Genomic DNA, 17,784 nt, shown 5'->3' with positions numbered 1-17,784 from the left:
ACACCAGGGGTGAGATTGTGGTTGTTCCTGGGCATGGCATGCAGTTTTCTTTTGGTAAACAAGCCGTTCTCCACATCCCTCATCCACTCTGCATCTCCTGTGGACACCTCGCTCCCTCTCCTGAACTCTGCTATGAACAGGTTAGCAGCTGAGCCTGAGGCCCTCCCCCCTGCACAATAACAGTCACATAAAGCACTTTAAAGTATACATGGATTCTGAGTACCTAGTTATACTGCAGGTGTTGCGCAACCCCCAGTGTGAGAAAGGTCTAGAAAATTCTCTTTATCACAGACAAACCTAATGAAAGCCCCTCGGTGCTCCAGAGACGGCGCTCTCACCAGAGCACTTCTCCTCAGCGGCACGGGCCCCCCATCAACATGAGTGGTGTTGATTTTACATCAGCAGATGAGGTATTCCCTCATTTGCCTCATTTAAATGTTTTAAAATGAGACCAAAAATAAACAGGCTCGCTAAGGCCTGTTATAATTTCAAAATTCTTGGTTGTGTCTAAAAGCACAGCTTGTATTTTATCTGAGCCCTTTCTGGTTCAGATAATATTCTACTTGGAAGCCCAAGGCAAAAACAAAGATAGGAAATTCTACAAAACAATCCAGAAATACCACTTCTAGGAAGCTGGTGGTTTGAGCCGGAGAAGATAATCAGTTTTCAGGGGCAACCTTAATATCTGAAGTGGGGTAAGAGGGCCTGGCATGCAGCAGTTACCAACCTAGAGTAACCTTAGTCCCCCCACTTTGCAAAAATGGTTGATATTGATCCAAGTAGACAAACCAAATGACTGAATGCTTTGGGCATCCTAGAGGTTGGTGCCACGAGAGAGCACACTTCTGTGCGTGGTCCGTCGAGCACGCAGAGTGATTGTGCAGGGAACTTCCCAGCCTCTGACTGCAGAGAAACAGGACTGACGACTTCCTTTCCTCTCCTCCTCTCTCCTACTTCCCTGCTTCCCTAAGACTTAAGCTTTCTACTCCTCGATACTCAGATCCGCTACAAGAGATCTGATGGTCCCATGTCACTGAGATAGAGGAGGTCATGTTGGTGAAATGGCTGGAAACTTGTGAGTGATTCTGGGCTTAAATGTTCCTTTTATCCTGTTCTTGGTTTGTTTTCCAAATAGGTTGTGTTGGATGGTAGTTGTCATTACCCCTCTTTGAGACTAACCCTCACCGATACTGTTTCTCTATGCTTACTATATTATATTGTATTATTATATTATATTCAGCACTAGTCAATAGTGGTGCCAGTCTGTCAGTCAATAAGCCTGGCTTAGGCTCTTCACAGGCATGCCCTCAGTAACCGTTGCTGAGATGAATAAGTTAATAGAGGATTGACTTCATTTGATATGCTGTGAAGTGCCATACACCCATGCACAAAGAAGAGCTTGCACCTTGACATAGGGAGCTTTGCAAACACCTGTCATCAGCCAAACCTCGTCAAACTTGACTGGAACCCATTTTAGCTGACATGTAGACCATTCTTCTGTCCACACTTCAATGCTGTGAGTGTGGTATTGCCGAATGAATCTTAGATAACACAAATTCACTCTCCTGCAACATACACCGGAGTAAATTCTGGGGCTTCCTCATTGGAGGAATCGTCTCTTCAGCACAGATTTCTTTCCAGTTTTTTGTCCTCAGTGTTGTGGTATAAAAAGTGACATGCACTGGGAGGGAAATGTTGCCTGCTTTTAAAAGTGTCTACTTTCTTGTGTGTCAAGACAAGAAAACCACCAGTCCTACACAGCCTGCAATTGTAGACATGGTGTATCAGAAAATCACTTGGCTAAAATTATAACTTGATGAAATTATCGAGATTATGTGATCAGATAACCTGAGTTCAAAGGTGGTTTTTACTTTGTTGCTTTAAAATTAAATCTGCAGGCATGGTTTTTCCAAGCGTGTTTGTTAGGACTCACGCAGGCGTTGTGCCTTAAACACTAGCAGCTTGCATCATCCAAACCCATTCACGGCTACACGCAGATCAAGGCTGGAAGACTCAGTAGAAGTGTTATATTAAAAAATAGTCTGTTGGAAATATGGCTTTGCATTTCTGTGATCAAAGAGGAGCTGGGACCATATAAGCACGTGTTGTGCGGGGCATGGTCACGGCGGTACTTGAGGTCGTCAGTGCTGTTTGCATAACCAAGATGACCCCACCACCTGACAAAGTACTGAGAAAAATACTCCGTATGAGCTGCAATATAATTCAAAGTGCCCAGTATTTATGCTGTGTGGGTGGAGGAAGGAGACAGGGGTCTGAGATCCAACCGGAGCAGAAGTCCAAATAGGAACCACCTATGCTGTGCTCGCTGATGTTGAGTGTCCGAGCCTATACCGTTCATCTATTTTGCCACAATAAATCTGAAACATCGTGACACAAGCCTCTCACATGAGACACATGCTTTGGGTAGGCAGGGAGAGGCACAGTTGATAATTGCACAGTCTAGGAGTGACAGATATCTTTAGACCACGTGTCTGGTCCAGGGAATTGAATTCTGGCCTTTCAGCTTTATATGGTCTCCTGAGCCCCTTGCTTTGCACACGCTAATAGGTAGATAGATATTGAGCAATTGTTTTACTTACTAGAAAACTAGAAAAGTTTTTTTTTTTCCTCTTGGTTCATGCTGATTTTCAATAACGACGAGGTTCTTAACGTCACAGGACTAAAACCAAACTGTATTTTCACCTGTACCAATTCCTTTCCATTGTAATAGCATATACATGCTCTCTGCCTCTGGGTCTCTGCAGCAGCTCCCTTCCTGAGAAATCTACAGTCTGGTGTTCTGCTGCTCAGGCAGGCTGCGAGTGGAAAATCCAAGCACTCACTAAGGCAGATTGTTGGACTACTCAGTGATACAAGAGAACCTCATGACGAAGGGTGGGGGTAGGCATGGGGGAGGGGAAGGGGTCATGGTTTACTGTAGACAGAGAACTGGAACTGCTCACACTCCTGCCAAGCAGTGTTTTGTGTGTTTGTTGTTCTGGTTCCTGTGTGAGGAAAAACAGGCAGAAGGTGCTTTGTAATAAGACAATGGAAATACAATCTGGCCAAATGTGGAGAGAGAGAAGGAGAGGGAGGGGGAGAGGGAGGTGGAAGGGAGAGGATAAAAATACATCAGTATCAGAGTGGGTTACAACCAGAATCCAGGGGAAAGGTGGCGCTTTGGAGGGGTTCACATTCACAGTATCTCTAGCAGTGACAAGGTTAAGGAATATGCTCAGTTTTTTACTTAGAGTCTTAGAGGGACTATTTTAAAAATCTATTCCAAAGCCAGGAGTGGTGAGCAGCATTTGTAATTTTAGTACTTAAGGCTCTGAGGAGGGAGAATTGAGAGTTCAAGGCTAGCCTGGTTTGTAAAGGGGATCCTGTCTTAAAAAGAAATAAATAAAAAATAAAGGATGTTTCTGTTTTCTTCTTGGTTGCCGCCCCACCAGTTGATCAAAAGCTAAGTTTATACGTTGCCTGAATCTGCTTATTTCAATATGAAATGGTGTTTGTTTTATTTTATTCTCTCCCTCTCCCTCCCTCCCTCCCTCCCTCCCCCCCTCTCCCTTCCTCTCTCCCCCCCCTCTCTCTCTCTCTCTCTCTCTCTCTCTCTCTCTCTCTCTCTCTCTCTCTCTCTCTCACACACACACACACACACACACACACATAAGGAGAACTGCCACCTTAGTTGTGTTACTTTGCTTACATGGGAAAAGAAATCTCTACTGGACCCTTCTGTGCTTTTTCAGCCTATCCACAGCTTTGAAATGATTCTTGTCAGCGCTGAACCATAGATCCTTACCTTGCTTAGGTCTTGATATTATCTGTAATTGAAAGCAACTCCTTAATGTGCTTATTTCAAGAACTCTGACAGCAAAACTAAATCTATAACGCAGAGGCAAGTTGCTGGTTTGAAAGTTTAAGGCAGTGTGTGCACATGCCTCTGGGTCAGCTGAAACCATTTGGGCTACAAACACGTCTGACAGACAAAACTGTGAGCTCTTCATCTGTGCAGTGACCTATTTTATCGTGCATATGAATATTCATTTTCAAAACAGAGGATTCTTAGAGTTAAATGTCCAGATTTTCGGATGTAAATTGTACAAGCTGTGGAAGTCCTTTCTGGATTTAACCGAGGCGTATTTCAGCGTCTCGTGCACTTTCCTGTGGAGATTTACTCTGAGAACGAAACTGGATATAGCCTCACCCTTCTGAACATGCAGATTTCAGCTCTGAAGAAGCTGAGGTCTGTAGCTCTGAAGTTGCAGGTTGCCAGGAACATTGTTATTAATTATCACAGAGCCCATCGCTTAAAGTCTTCAGTAATTATGCCGCGGTAGTGATAATGGTTCTTCAGCAACACGTTTTGTTGTTTTTGTTGTTAAACCGCCATCTGATGAGTGCCTAGTTCTGGCTAGGATGGATGAAAGTGACAGGAAGGATCCATTTTCTGCAAGGCTGCCTGCCTTCCAGTGGCTGATTCTCAGTGTGCTTATAGCCAGGGTCAAAGGCCACAGGGCATCTCTTACTAAATTATCTAAAAAATACCATCCTATATTTTCTCTGATATTGTGCACTTGGAAGCCAGGAAATGCCTGTTTTATTTCCCAGAGATGCTATTTAAAAGGAGGACTAAAACGAGAAATAACCAGTAGGGACCCATGTTCAGACATATTTTAGGAAGAGTTCAAAAGTCCTATCTTTTGACTTAATCATCCATCTTAGTGTACACAAATGAATTCTATTTCCATTTTACCTAAAACACCTATTTGATTTTTTTTCTCTCTAATTTCCTAGGCAGTCACAGAGTTAAAGGTGCTGAAACATACGTTTTCTTAATTCAACCATTTGCGAAGAACCACAGTAACATGGTCTCCTTCCCACTGTTTCCCAAAGTTGTTGAGGCACTTAAGACATGGCAGATGAGTTATTAACTGTATTATACTGCATCCAGCAAGCAATCTGAAGGTGTCCCTTACAGTTAAGTGTTCTGGATTTAGATGGTTCTGGAATTGCTGAGTCACACCTGTAGGAACAGGGGCGTGGTGTGAACAACTGTCATCACTGAGCGTGCGCAGCACCTCACACGTGACACAGAATGTGCTTGCTGCTGCTTATCGGCTTCCCGTGAAAAGCAAGCAGGGCAGCAGGGGACGTGGAGCCTGTTACAAGTCTAGATGAAAACAGACAAGCCTAAGACGGGCCAGGAAGACTGGGTCTCCCTGCCTAGAACAGGAGGGGCAGGCTTAGCCTGTGTAAGCTGTAGCTGTTTTCGTTCACCTTCATAGGGGCATGCATGCTTCCGACTAATCACTCATTCACTCATTCACTCATTCACTCATTCACTCATTCACTCATTCACTGGTGCATTCGGGACACTGGCTGGGTCTCATCCCACATCTCTATGCAACTTCATCAGTGACTCAAGTCAGACCAAGATCCATTCTTCTGGGAATTGGTGTTTTGTATTGTCATAGATAAAAATTCTTTAAAAGCAGCTTATGTCATTTTTATCTTAAATGTTTATGCAATAGAATCTGACAGTGCACATGATTTATCTCACAACTTAATAAGTTAAAATCCCAGTCCAACCATGCTGGGTTTCTCAGAGCTGTCACGTGCACACCTGGACGGGACATGGAAGTCAGCATTACACTGTCCTGGGAAGATCTTGGAGTCTATCATGGTCTGTGATGAATACACTCATAGGTCTTATGTATATTTTATTAATTTGTATTTATGTAAGGACAATATTCCAAAAAAATTAAGCGTGTAGAATGCACACTAAAAATGCTTAGCAAATTCTGTTTAAAACATATTCAAATGATCCTACAACTGCGTGATTTAATAACTGAATAAATATCCACGTGAAGAAAAAGCAGGCATGGAGGGGGGTGAGGGAGAGAGAGCACACATGTGCACCAGAAAATCAGAGCCAGGGAAATATACTTCTTAATTGGAGGTGGTTGTTAATTTGGGTAATAGACAATTCCAGGTACATTTCTGGCTCCTTCCTCATTATCCACTACATTATTCATGCCAGCGATTCATAGGGTTGGAAGCTTGTGTCAGTAAACTCATAAATACTGTGAGCTGCACCACGAGTTTAGTCTTTCACTGTGGGGAGGAACACTTGTGCCCTTTGATGAAGGATGTTGCTGAGCTATCAAAGATGTGCAGAACATATTTCTGTATCCAAAGTCTGGCCCTAGCAGGGTAGGTTTCTTCTTCATCATCTTTACCTCTTCTTTTGTTCAGTACAGGGCCCCACATCTGCTAAGTAAGGACTTTGCCACGGCCAAATCCCTGGCCTATTTTTGCATTTCTTCCTTTATTTGCGCTTTGAGATAAGTAGCCCAGGTTGGACTTGAACTGACTATATAGTACAGGCAGGTCTGAACTTGTGATTCCAATTCCCATACCTCAGCCTCTGGAATACTGAAGACTACAGGCCTACACCATGAGTCCCAGCTTGGAAGAAGTGATTCCTGCCACTTCCAAACACCTGCTGTAGAGCAAAGAGAGCTAATATTGACTTTCACTTGACAGTGGGGTAGATTGTGTTCGATATGTGGAGTGGGGGCTTGCAGTAAAACTGCCAAAGACATCCTCCTAATTGTTGTTTGTGTTATGGGATCCTGTCCAAACCATGTGACTTCTCTGAGCTTGGTTTGGAATGAGGGCATATGCCTGTGGTGCACATGGAAACCACTCAACAGTAACTGGTAATGGTCTTTACTCCGTGGTCCCCCACACTCTGACTTTCTCTTCTCTTTACCAGAGTCACTGTTATCTCTGCTCTGATCCCTTTGCCCAAGCCACTCTCTACCACAGAACATCCTCTGTGAGCCCACAGAATGCTCAACCGGATGAGCTCTGCTTGTGTGCTGTACTCTCTTTCCCCCCCCGAGCCTGGCTGATGAAATGGAGTGGTGAAATCAGTCAACCCCGCTAGATTCCTCTAACCAGAGCATGGAGGGAGAGCATGTTCTGGTAGGGCTCACCTGCCGAGTATGTGAGGGGAAGAGGCATTGGCAACACAGCCAGTGCCAGGAGAAACTGGAAACTTGTGGGCAGGAGACCCATTTGTGAGAGGTGAAGCCGTTTTTCTTGGCCTCCTGCTCAGAGTAGATTCTAATTCCTGGATGTACACAGTGCTTCTCAGATGGATCAGGATGTCCTCATGAAGGTGCAGGAACTAATTCCTGGATGTATACAGTGCTTCTCAGATGGATCAGGATGTCCTCATGAAGGTGCAGGAACTAATTCCTGGATGTATACAGTGTGTCTCAGATGGATCGGGATGTCCTCTTGAAGATGCAGGAACTCCAGATTGGACTTTTGAATCTATCTCTCACCCACTTAAAACTTTCTAGCACATACGCAGCAAGAAAATGCAGCAGCTACAGGCAGCTGGTTTTGCAGACCAACACTGAAAATGAAAAATGTCTGTCTTTTCCATACAGTGCAGACTTATCTTGTATAAATGTGGATTTAATGAAACTTGGCAGCAACATGGTAGAAAGCTGAGGAAGTAAGTCATTATTAGAGTGAGGGATCAGGGAAGGCATCTTGATTTGAAGATAACCAGTGTGTGTGTGTGTGTGTATGTGTGTGTGTGTGTGTGTGTCACGCCTTCATGTGGGAGTCAGAGGACAACTTGTAGGAGTCACTCTTCCCCATCTACTATTTGGGTATCCTCTAGGGTTCATGCCCTCTTGTGCCTCAGGTAATAGGCTAGTTTTACAGCCCAGGTCATGGGCTGCTTGCTAAGGAGTGATCTTTAAGCTCAGCTAATTGGTTATTCCAAGATTTAAGTTCCTTTCAGGATATCTTGCCATTCTGACCCCACATTACAAATGGTGATTAAGTAAATAAAGCATCATCGTGGGCCCGCAGCCCGCAGCACACAGCCCGCAGCACACAGCCCACCCGCAGCCCGCAGCCTGCAGCACACAGCCCACAGCACACAGCAGCTCTCTCTGAGAGCAAGGACACCCACCCCTTCCTGCCCTTGATGGTATATTCTCAGGTAGAATCCATTCTTCCTAGAATAATATTCAGATTTTTGCTAGCATGTGTTTTGAGTTTGTTTGTTTGTTTCATTTTACTTTTCAAGTCATCTTTCGCAGAATTACAAAATTGCCTTTCCTCCCATGCGAATCCTTTTTGGTTAATGCTGGAACGTTCTAGCAAATATCCTCCGTGCTTATGTTGCCTGTTTTATCACAAACATGTCTGCACAGGGAAAAGATAATTCCTTCCTTATATAAATACCATTCCTCTGCCTTAATCTCTCACGTTATGATAAAATATTTCTTCTCTGTCCTCTCTGTTTTGTTACCCCCACGTGGTTCCCTCCACTGGTTCTCAACAGATGCCTGGTAACTGAAATATATTTCTCAGATGGGAGCTTCCTATGGTGTATCTAAACATCCAGGCCCATCACAGAACTGAAGGGCGGGGAAGCTGGTTGCATGTGTGCTAATTCCCTGTGGTGGCTGGAGCTCGCTCTCTTCTGTCTGCAGCCTCCTGCCTGGTGATGAGAAAAAAAAAACAAAAAACAAAAAACTCACTCTACTTTGGCCACTCGCCCGCTTCTTGAGGCAGGAACAAATATCTGCAATGGAAATATGTCAGAGCAAGAATAAAAATGGTGGGTCATGGCAACAGAAAGGATGCAAAGGATATGTCCATATCTCAAAATGCATCACTCAATGCCACGCCATGGTCTGTGGGTGGAGTGGGGATGTAGACAAGCCATAACTTGACACTCAGACTTACAGATCTGAAAGGGTATAAAGCTGCCTGAGGGTGTAACTCAGTTGGTAGTGTGCTTGCCTAACATGCACAAGGCCCCGGGTTCGATCCCCAGCACAGCATAACTAGATATGTGCCATACTGCAATTCCAGAGAGATGGGGACAAGAGGGTCATCCTTGACAACATAGTGATTTCCAGGCCATCCTGGCACTCTGTCTTAAAAAAAGAACAAAAAACTTTAATAGCCAGTTGGGGAGGACTGGAGAAAGAGTATACAGTGGTGCCCATGGAATACCTGGAGCTTTTTCTGCATGTGCAGAGATAGTCCTTAAAATAAAGCAGACCATTGTAGTCTTTAAAGTCCCAGAAATATACAGTGAGGGCTTCCACTAGCATGCAGTTTTATCACTAGCCTGTGCATATGAACAGGCCCACTTGCTTCTAGCACCTAGCAAAGGTAATTAAACCCAGAAATCAGGAAGCACATAGGGCACTCGGACACCATAGCTTCACTGACATCGTAAATGCTGTATCCCCTGTTGGATTTTGTCACACTAGTCTAGGTTGATCAAAGAGCATCTACCACCGATGCTTTACCCTGAAGTGCAGTTTAGACACCACTTCCCTGTCCCTTCTTCTGTTGCTGCCCCTTATTCTGTGGTGTTAGCTGGTCCACTGGACACCTACCACCCTGGGAGCCCATGGCATACCTGGACCTGCCAGCAGAAATGCAAGATTTCTCAGCAGTCTCCTTGGCATTGTTACGTTAGGATTCATTCAAAACTCTGTGCAGACAGGCATAAAGTGATCAGGACGATGGTAAATCATTACTGACGGCAAGAAACGCTGCTTTGGCCATCTATATTTATTAATAAATTTCATATTCATTTTTGTGGCCTCTAGAGACCTTTTCTTCAAAGAATAAAATGTGATATTTAGGAAACTAATAAGAAATCGTGAGGTAATTCCAGAACAATTAGCTCATAATAAATGGGCTTTGATCAGGTACCCAAGTCAAGTTGTTTACAGTTGTCTGAAAACCCTGTTAATGGTCACGTGTTTTTGAAAGCATTTCCTGATTGAGCACAACATAACCACTAAAAACAAAAGTTGGGAAATCTACATATTTTGGGCTTTGAATTCTGAAACTTTCCACTTATTTACCTACTTACTATTCTCGAGAAATACATGATCAGTTGATATATTCTAAATGCTGAGAATCAGGGCTGAAAAAAAATTGTAGCTTGCTTGGAAAATACATAAATTTGTTAAATACGTTTCATTTTCATCCGATTTTGTGTTTTACTCATGTACATTTATTGCTAAGCCATCCGTTTTTCAAGGTAGAGTATAATGGATGAAACACTATTGTTTACTCCTAGAAACTAGCAGAATCCACTGTTGCTAAAGAGCTGGAAAGAAACTGAATTTCGCAGCTCTATGCTGCTTTGTTTAAATTCAGACTTAGTTTACTTCACGTTAGGGGGAAAGGGGCGAATTTTCAATGCTTACTCCCCCTCCCCCCTAATCACACAAAGAAATCAGTGAAAGCCACAGGGTCAGTAGAGTGTATAAATACTTAGGGAAGGTAGATTGCCCTGGGTCAAAGGTCAACTGCAGGATTCTGGTGGAGGGATGACCATCCTTCACCTAATCAAATGGAGCAGATTACGTCTGATTTGTACTGAGTGTTTCCGTTTTCAGTGAGGTTTTCAGTGCAGTCCGTGTGAGTCACAGACGCAAACACCCAGTTCTTGTTGCTGTCTGCTGTGGGCAAAGCAAGCTGTAACAGCCCACATGCTTTTTTGCACCTTGCAGGAGTCCTTGCAAAGCGCTTCGCGCGCCATCTAGTGCCCAATCGAGGTATGAGAGGTGGGAAAGCTAGGGAAGCAACTGGGTCTCCCTGACCACCCGCAATTATCAGCGAGGGTTATTGTGTTCTTTACCTTATACATCACTGGATCCTGAAAACTTCAGAATCTGCTCAAATCCACTTTTTTTCAAGAGCTCTTTAAATTAAATACCTTTTCCATTCTCCATAGGCTTGTATTCAATATTCTCACTGCAGGTACTCATAGCAGCATTCTTACCATGTGGAGCTGTCAACCGCACTACTCCCAGCTGTCTACGACCCATGTAAAACTGAAGCATGCTCTCTCCACCCAGCCTAATCCTTATTTTTTTTTTTAAAAAAAAAAGTGGTTAGCATCCCTCCAGAGCTCTGAATATTTTTTCTCTTTGTTTTTCAGATTGTCTACAAAGCCTGGCTCTGCTCCCAGTACTTTGAAGTCACACAGTTTAACTGCAGAAAGACCATTCCTTGCAAGCAATATTGTTTGGAGGTGCAGACGAGGTGTCCGTTCATATTGCCCGACAATGACGAAGTCATTTACGGAGGCCTCTCCAGCTTCATCTGCACAGGTACAGGCTGGGTGGGGGGTCCTCCTTTGATCTCCATCAATACGTTGCTTCCTTCTGCTCCCAAAACCTCAAGACTGACCAAAGGTATTTTTTTGTGGCCTGAGCCCTGAAAAGCCTCCCAATGTGATTTAAAGAAGGGTCGATGTCTCTATCACAAGGCTAAACTGCAACTGAGGCTCTGTGAATGTCTCATGAGGAGAGTTGCAGGGTCTAGGGGGAATTTTAACAATGACTCCTGAGTATCTTGTGATGAATGTTGTCACCTTATCTTAATCAGTATTGAGAACAAAAGGAGATGTCAGCCAGGATCACACATGTACACACTGGGGCAAAAGAGGCCAGGACAGGTGATTTTTATATTTTTTGATAACAATACCTTCTTTATTTTTTGGCAAAGAACTGAAATGGGCAGGATGCCAACACCAGCTCTGGTGTCCAGAAACCCATGAGTGTTATGTAGTTTAGGCAGACAGAAAATACAGGGTCAAAGCTAAGAACAGTCTCATCCTGACAGGTCATGAGTGGGGAGAGCACCCTCGATGAACACTCGGCTGACGTGAGGTCTTTGGAATTCACTTCCTTCCTTTTAGAAGAGGAGGGAAGACCCACTTTTTAAAACAATTTACTTGATTCGTAGCAGGCTTAACTTTTGGGTTTTAAGCATAAAAATTAGTCTGAGAAAACAAGAAAATTCTCTTTGTATACAGGGCTTTAAAAAGCTCCACTAAACACTGGCAGGACCAGAGAGGTAGCGGCATGAGCGAAGGTGCCTGCTGCAATTCCTGACTACCAGAGTTCAGTGTCTGGGCCCAGATGCTGGAAAGACAGAACCCAGTTGTCCATGTTGTCTTCTGACCTCTACATGCATGCTGTGGACATACATACACACCTACAAAATAAGCTTAAAGATAAAAAAAATATAATTAAAAAGGGTCTAGAAAGATAGCTCAGAGGTTAAGAGCACTGGTGCACACAGAGGACCTGGGCTTGCTTCCAAGCACACAGGTGGTGGGTCACAACTATCAATAACTCTGCTTCCAGATGACTCCATGCCTGCTTCTGATCTCTGCACATACAAGACACGCATGTGGTGCACAGAAATACATGCAGACAAAACACTAATGCACCATAAATAAATAAATAAATAAAATAAGGACAAGTTGAAATGCTCAGTTTGACTATGTATCAAGTGGTTTATGCTCATTGTGACAATGTATCAGGTAGTTTCCGGGCCCTCACTGTTCATTGTAACAAAGTATCAAGATACAGTCAGTGCCCTGAGAGCCAGCTCTGGCAAGCAGAAGGGCATTTCTCCCATCATACAAGCTGGCTTTTTACTGGTGAACCACAATAACTATCCCCAGTCCAGGTCACATGCTGTGAGGATGTAGATGAGGGGAAAGTGCAGGCTTGGCAAGAGGAGAGAGCAGGGTCCTTTGGGGACAGAGGGACTAGGATGGAGAAGAAGAGGAGAAAGCAGGGTCCAGTGTGTGTGTGTGGGGGACTTGGATGAAAAAGAAGAGGAGAGAGTGGGGTTCAGGGAGAGGGAGGAGGGGGGACTGGGATGAAGGAGGATAGGAGAGAGTGGAAGAAGAGGAAAGAGGAAGAGAAAGGTAGGAATAAGGGTCAGCAAGACGAAGAGGAGGAAGAAAGAAGAGAGCAAAAGAAGATGGGGAAGGAAGAGTTGAAGGGGGAAGGAGGTGGAAGCCAACATCCTGGGAAGGAGGAAAGAAAGAAAGAAAAATCTTATTTCACCAGAAATTATGTTGACTTTCCCATAGAGATTTCCATATTGGCCATAAAAATAAAATGAATGTCTGCATGCTACAAGTCTCAACTTCAAGAGAACCTTGTGTCATGCAGCCTTCTGTGAAGGTCCCTGAGTCTTTGTAGCTGCCCTCACACCATGCTGTCCTTCCTGAATGGTCAGCAGGTCCCACCAAGAACCATGAAAACAAAAGCCCTAAGGAAAGTTTGCAGTTCATGACCTTCATCACCTCTTGGCCTCTACCTGTGTTTGCAGAGTTCTCTTCTCCAGATGCATGTCTTCGAGGCTACTGGGGCCCAAAGGGCTGGCACAGGTGCCTTCTGCACCAAAAGGCTCATGGGAAACATGTATTTTAGCTGTTTGGGGTTTTGTAAAATCTGCATGTTTGTAGCTATAGTGACATCTCTAAGGAGAGGTGACAAGAAGAGAACTCTGTTGCTGGTCCAGATGACAGTGCCAGCTCCTTGGAGGATTTCAGAGCCCCCTGAGCACTCAGAGGCCTGCCTGCGGATTGCTTTCTGCCAGCTTTGTGACCCTCGTGTTACTAAGCTCAGAACTCTATAAAGTTGGATTTTCAGACCCACAACACAGAAATTTTGTGAACTCACACAGCAGGAAGAATCATGGCTCTCTTCTGGGGTGGGACAAGGCTTTGGGGGGAAATTCTGTGTCCAGGTTGTCATCTGAGGTTGCAGAGTTCAGCTGGGTTGCACAGCAGGAGCTATGCTAAAGTGATTTGCACTCATCCTCATTACCTGGCAGTGTGAGTGAGAGAGTTCCAGGAATGACCAAAAGCAGACTGTATCTCAGAAATAGCAAGAAACCCAGACCCCTAGCTCACTGAGCCCCAGCTGGACTTACTTCTGGAAGCATGGCCTGCTGTAGCTCAGCACTCTCTCTCCCCAAGGCCACTCAAATGCTTTCCGAAGCTCCACGCTGACAGATACATAGAGCTGCATGCCACCTTGGAGTGGATGTCAGCCAGTCAGATTCCCCTATGTGCAGTGAAGGTAAGTTGTTCTAAACTCAGAAGAGAACAGGCTCAATGGAGAAATGACAGATGACCTCCTTCCTGTGGCTGCTGGCCAGTCAAGGACGGCTCCTCCCAGCAGACACACAGGCAGACATGCAGCACAGGGCCCAGGGCAAGCATTACACACTGTCTACAAAACGAATCCACCATCCAAGGTGGTCAGAACTGTTGTTCCTTCATCCCAGTTTTTAAAAACAGAAGTAGTAAATAAGGTTATTTCCACACCATGGACCGAAAACTACAGTCACTTTTGAAGAATCAAAAGAATCTAAGTTCTGTTCACAAGATGACACTCAAACTTGGCACCATCATTAGACCAATAATAACCTGAGACAGGACAGGCCACAGACCCCGGGGAGAACCCACTACTATCACTTTGATGAGTGGAAATTTTATTTTTTATTGGATATTTTATTTATTTACATTTCAAATGTTATCCCCTTTCCTGGTCCCCCACCCCCAGAAAACCCCCTATCCCACCCCCTCTCCCCCTGCTTCTATGAAGGTGTATCCCCCCAACCCACACACTCCCATCTCCCTGCCCTAGCATTTCTCTACAATGGGGCATCGAGTCTTCACAGCACCAAGGGCCTCTCCTTTCATTGATGCCCGACAAGGCCATCCTCTGCTACATATGCAGCTGGAGTCATGGGTCCCTCCCTGTTTGGTTGGTGGTCTAGTAGAGTTCTGGTGTTTAATTGTTACACCCACAGTAAGTGGTGCTCTCAACCCTCACCAGGGAGCTTCTATTTGCAGTGGATGGAGGTTAGCACAGAAATCCACAACCAGCTAAGGTGTAGAAAAGGAGACTGGGGAATGCTCTGCTGTAACTATGACATCTGTAACACACACACACACACACACACACACAGAGAGAGAGAGAGAGAGAGAGAGAGAGAGAGAGAGAGAGAGAGAGAGCGAGCTTGGGAAGAGCCAGAGCTGGTAGATGACTAAGGAGGAGCAGTGCTTTGGGGAGTCACTAGTAGCTTTTGTTGCACATCGTGCACAGGAACGTGCAAGCTCCAACCTGATAAAACCAGAGCATGCAGAGAGGAAGTGGGCACAAAGTCCCACCCCTGGCCGAGCGACGATGGGTGGTTGATAGCTGATGGGGGATAGAGAGTTCTGTTTCCTTAGCGTGTATCTCCTGGTTGGACAGCCATGCTCCAGTGGAGGGCACACTCTATGGGCAACAGAAATCGGACTTGATTGGTTCATTAAAGAAAGGACTCAAATCTGGGTGGGCAGGGTATAGAAGTATAGGAGAGGAGCTAGTAGAAGCTATGATCACAGTATATTGGCAAAATTCTCAAGTAACTAGAGAGGGCGAGACGGGGTGGGGAAGGAACACTGGCATTTCTTCAAATTCAACGTATCTGGTGTGAATGGTTTTCTCTGGTCTCTACAAGGGAGGTCTCTCTAAACCTCCATAACCCTGAGAACTGCTGGTATCCATTGAGCCCTCAACTCCATGTGCCCCCTGCTGGATGCTACTGAGGGACCCATTCTGCCCAGGACTATAACTGAAAGGCAGCAGTGTGGTGACCCAGACTGTGGAGGACCCTCCTCCATCCCCTTAGACAGCAGTGGATGCTTCTGATGTCTTTGACCGCAAACATGGTACAGCTCAGGCCCGTGGCTAGTAAAATATTAATAGTTTCAAAACATACAATTTTTCAAAACAGCCATGAGGTATTTAGAACTGAATTCAACATTTCAGCACACGTGTGCTTCTGTGTTTTGTTTTGAAGTGTGGTCTCCTATCACGCCAGCTGGCTTTGCACTCCTGTTATTGTTGAGAGTTATCGTGAACTCCTGCCCTCCTGCCTCTATCTCCTACATACTGGATCACAGGCATTCAACGTTATGCCTGATTTACACAGAACTGGGGATCCAGTGCAGAGCCTGGGGCATGCTAGTCCACCCGATCCTCATCCCTGACCCCGCTATTCTTTGTGGTGCTGACAAAACTTAGCCATGTCCTGAACTTAAGCTCTCAAATGTAATGTTTTGATCATCCACAGAATAACATGACCCTTTTCAAGCCCAAGAAACCCTGTCCGTTGCAATAAAGTGTCTGATTCGGTGTGATGCACACATGCCCCAATGTGCTCAATTTTACTTTGGGAGGAAGGGAGGCAATGAACTGAGATGCCTCTTAGTTGAGCAAAACCGACATGACCGGAGGAGAATTTGAGGGGTAATTAAGAAGTTCCGGGTGTTATCAGGGCAGGCTGTTATTCAGTGCTGAGGTGATTGAATCCAGTTACTCTGCTGTGGGCCCCGTCACACACTGCCCTGTTCGGGTCTGCAGAGCGACCGGAGTCTCACTACCCAGCCTCCACTATAGCACTTACAGTGTTTCCTTCTCCTGCCCCCGCCCCCTCCCCGGGGTCCAGAGCTCCTAGAGCAATCCTTGATTGCTTACAGGCACTAGAGAGCTGAGATTAAGGAGACAGACGCAGTAGAGTACCACAGCTGTGGGTGCTATGGTAACAAACATGGGAAATTACCCTTTGATTGATGGTTAAAGTAGGCCTGATGTCATTTGCTGCTCCAAAATCGCAAGAACAAAAGTAGAAGTTGGTCCTCTGGGGGTTACTGACAACGAAGATAAAACATATTTTGAGAATTCCGTGTAAATTCTGCATCCCATTCTTTTAGCTGTGACAAGGATAGGGTTATGTTTCTGCCTCTGGGGAAAACACTGTAGGCTGCTTTTGTTCCGCCCTTACCAGCTGGGTTAGGTAAGGCGGTGAATGGTGCCGCCTCGCGGCAGGTAAGTGCTACTGCAGGGCATCCGAATAGCACAAAGGAAATGCCAATAATCACACACATGCACACTCACACACAGAGACAGACAGACAGACAGACAGACAGACAGACAGACAGACAGACAGACAGACAGACAGACAGACAGACAGACAGACAGACAGACAGACAGACAGTCAACCACATCACAGAGGAATCTTTAAATTTGTTTAAATGCATTCTCATAAAAGAAGTAGTATAGTAGAAAGTATGCATTCTACAGATTTTAGTGTCAATGTCTCAGCCACTTTCCATTTCCATATTTAAAGTGTATGCATGCATGTTTAAGTATTTTTACAAATTTAATTCTGGAGAAAAGAATCCAAGTTATTTATAGCAGACCAAAAACTCAATAAGATTATGAACCCCGAAATCAAAAGACAAAGGTGAAGAAATATTTCCAGAATAAAATGCAAAAAAAAAAAAATCAAAACAAATGTAACAACGACAGCAACAGGTTCAAAATTGAATGTGGAGAATGAGGGACCACGTGGCTGTGCACACACTCACACGGACAGCTCACATGCACACAGACAGCTCACAAGCACACAGACAGCTCCTTTCTGTAGAACCTGGTATTTACAGGTGTCCTATGATTCTGGTTCAGATCCCTTCCCACTGACGACTGATTTTTGCCTTTTACCTTCAAACATCTGCTTTTGGCAAGGGATCACATCATGGAGAACAAGATTTAGGATGTCTAAATTCTTCCAGTATCTACGGTTTTGGGAAATGTGTGTCTACTGTAAGAGCCCCTTCTTTGTACAGCTAGTGCATGTCACTGAGCACATGGAATAAATACTCAGAATTTCCCCTCAGACAGACATACCCCCAGTACAGTCTGACGGCTTTGCTGCAGTGGAGGCTGGGGATTCCCCCACCTGTCTGGTTGAAGAGCAGAGAGCACGGACTGAGGTACATCCTGTCTGGTGATAGGGAGCCCGAGAAAGCTTGTGGGCACACTCACATAGCTCCAGGTTTGTAGG

General features: G+C 44.9%; 1 protein-coding gene across 2 annotated transcripts in view; it reads left to right on the top strand.

Moving 5' to 3' along the window:
- Window positions 1–17,784, top strand: part of Fam155a (family with sequence similarity 155 member A) — a 527,148-nt gene that overhangs the window by 488,420 nt on the left and 20,944 nt on the right. For both annotated transcript variants that reach the window (XM_021219048.2, XM_021219050.1), the window contains exon 2: window positions 11,015–11,186. In XM_021219048.2, the coding sequence (XP_021074707.1) occupies window positions 11,015–11,186 (172 nt within the window). The remainder of the gene's footprint in view (window positions 1–11,014; window positions 11,187–17,784) is intronic.

Source organism: Mus pahari, chromosome 19, assembly GCF_900095145.1.
Source record: "Mus pahari chromosome 19, PAHARI_EIJ_v1.1, whole genome shotgun sequence".
NCBI classification, from domain to species: Eukaryota; Metazoa; Chordata; class Mammalia; order Rodentia; family Muridae; genus Mus; species Mus pahari.
The sequence above is the reverse complement of the archived record's forward strand: the minus strand, read 5'-3'. Positions and strand labels throughout refer to the sequence as shown.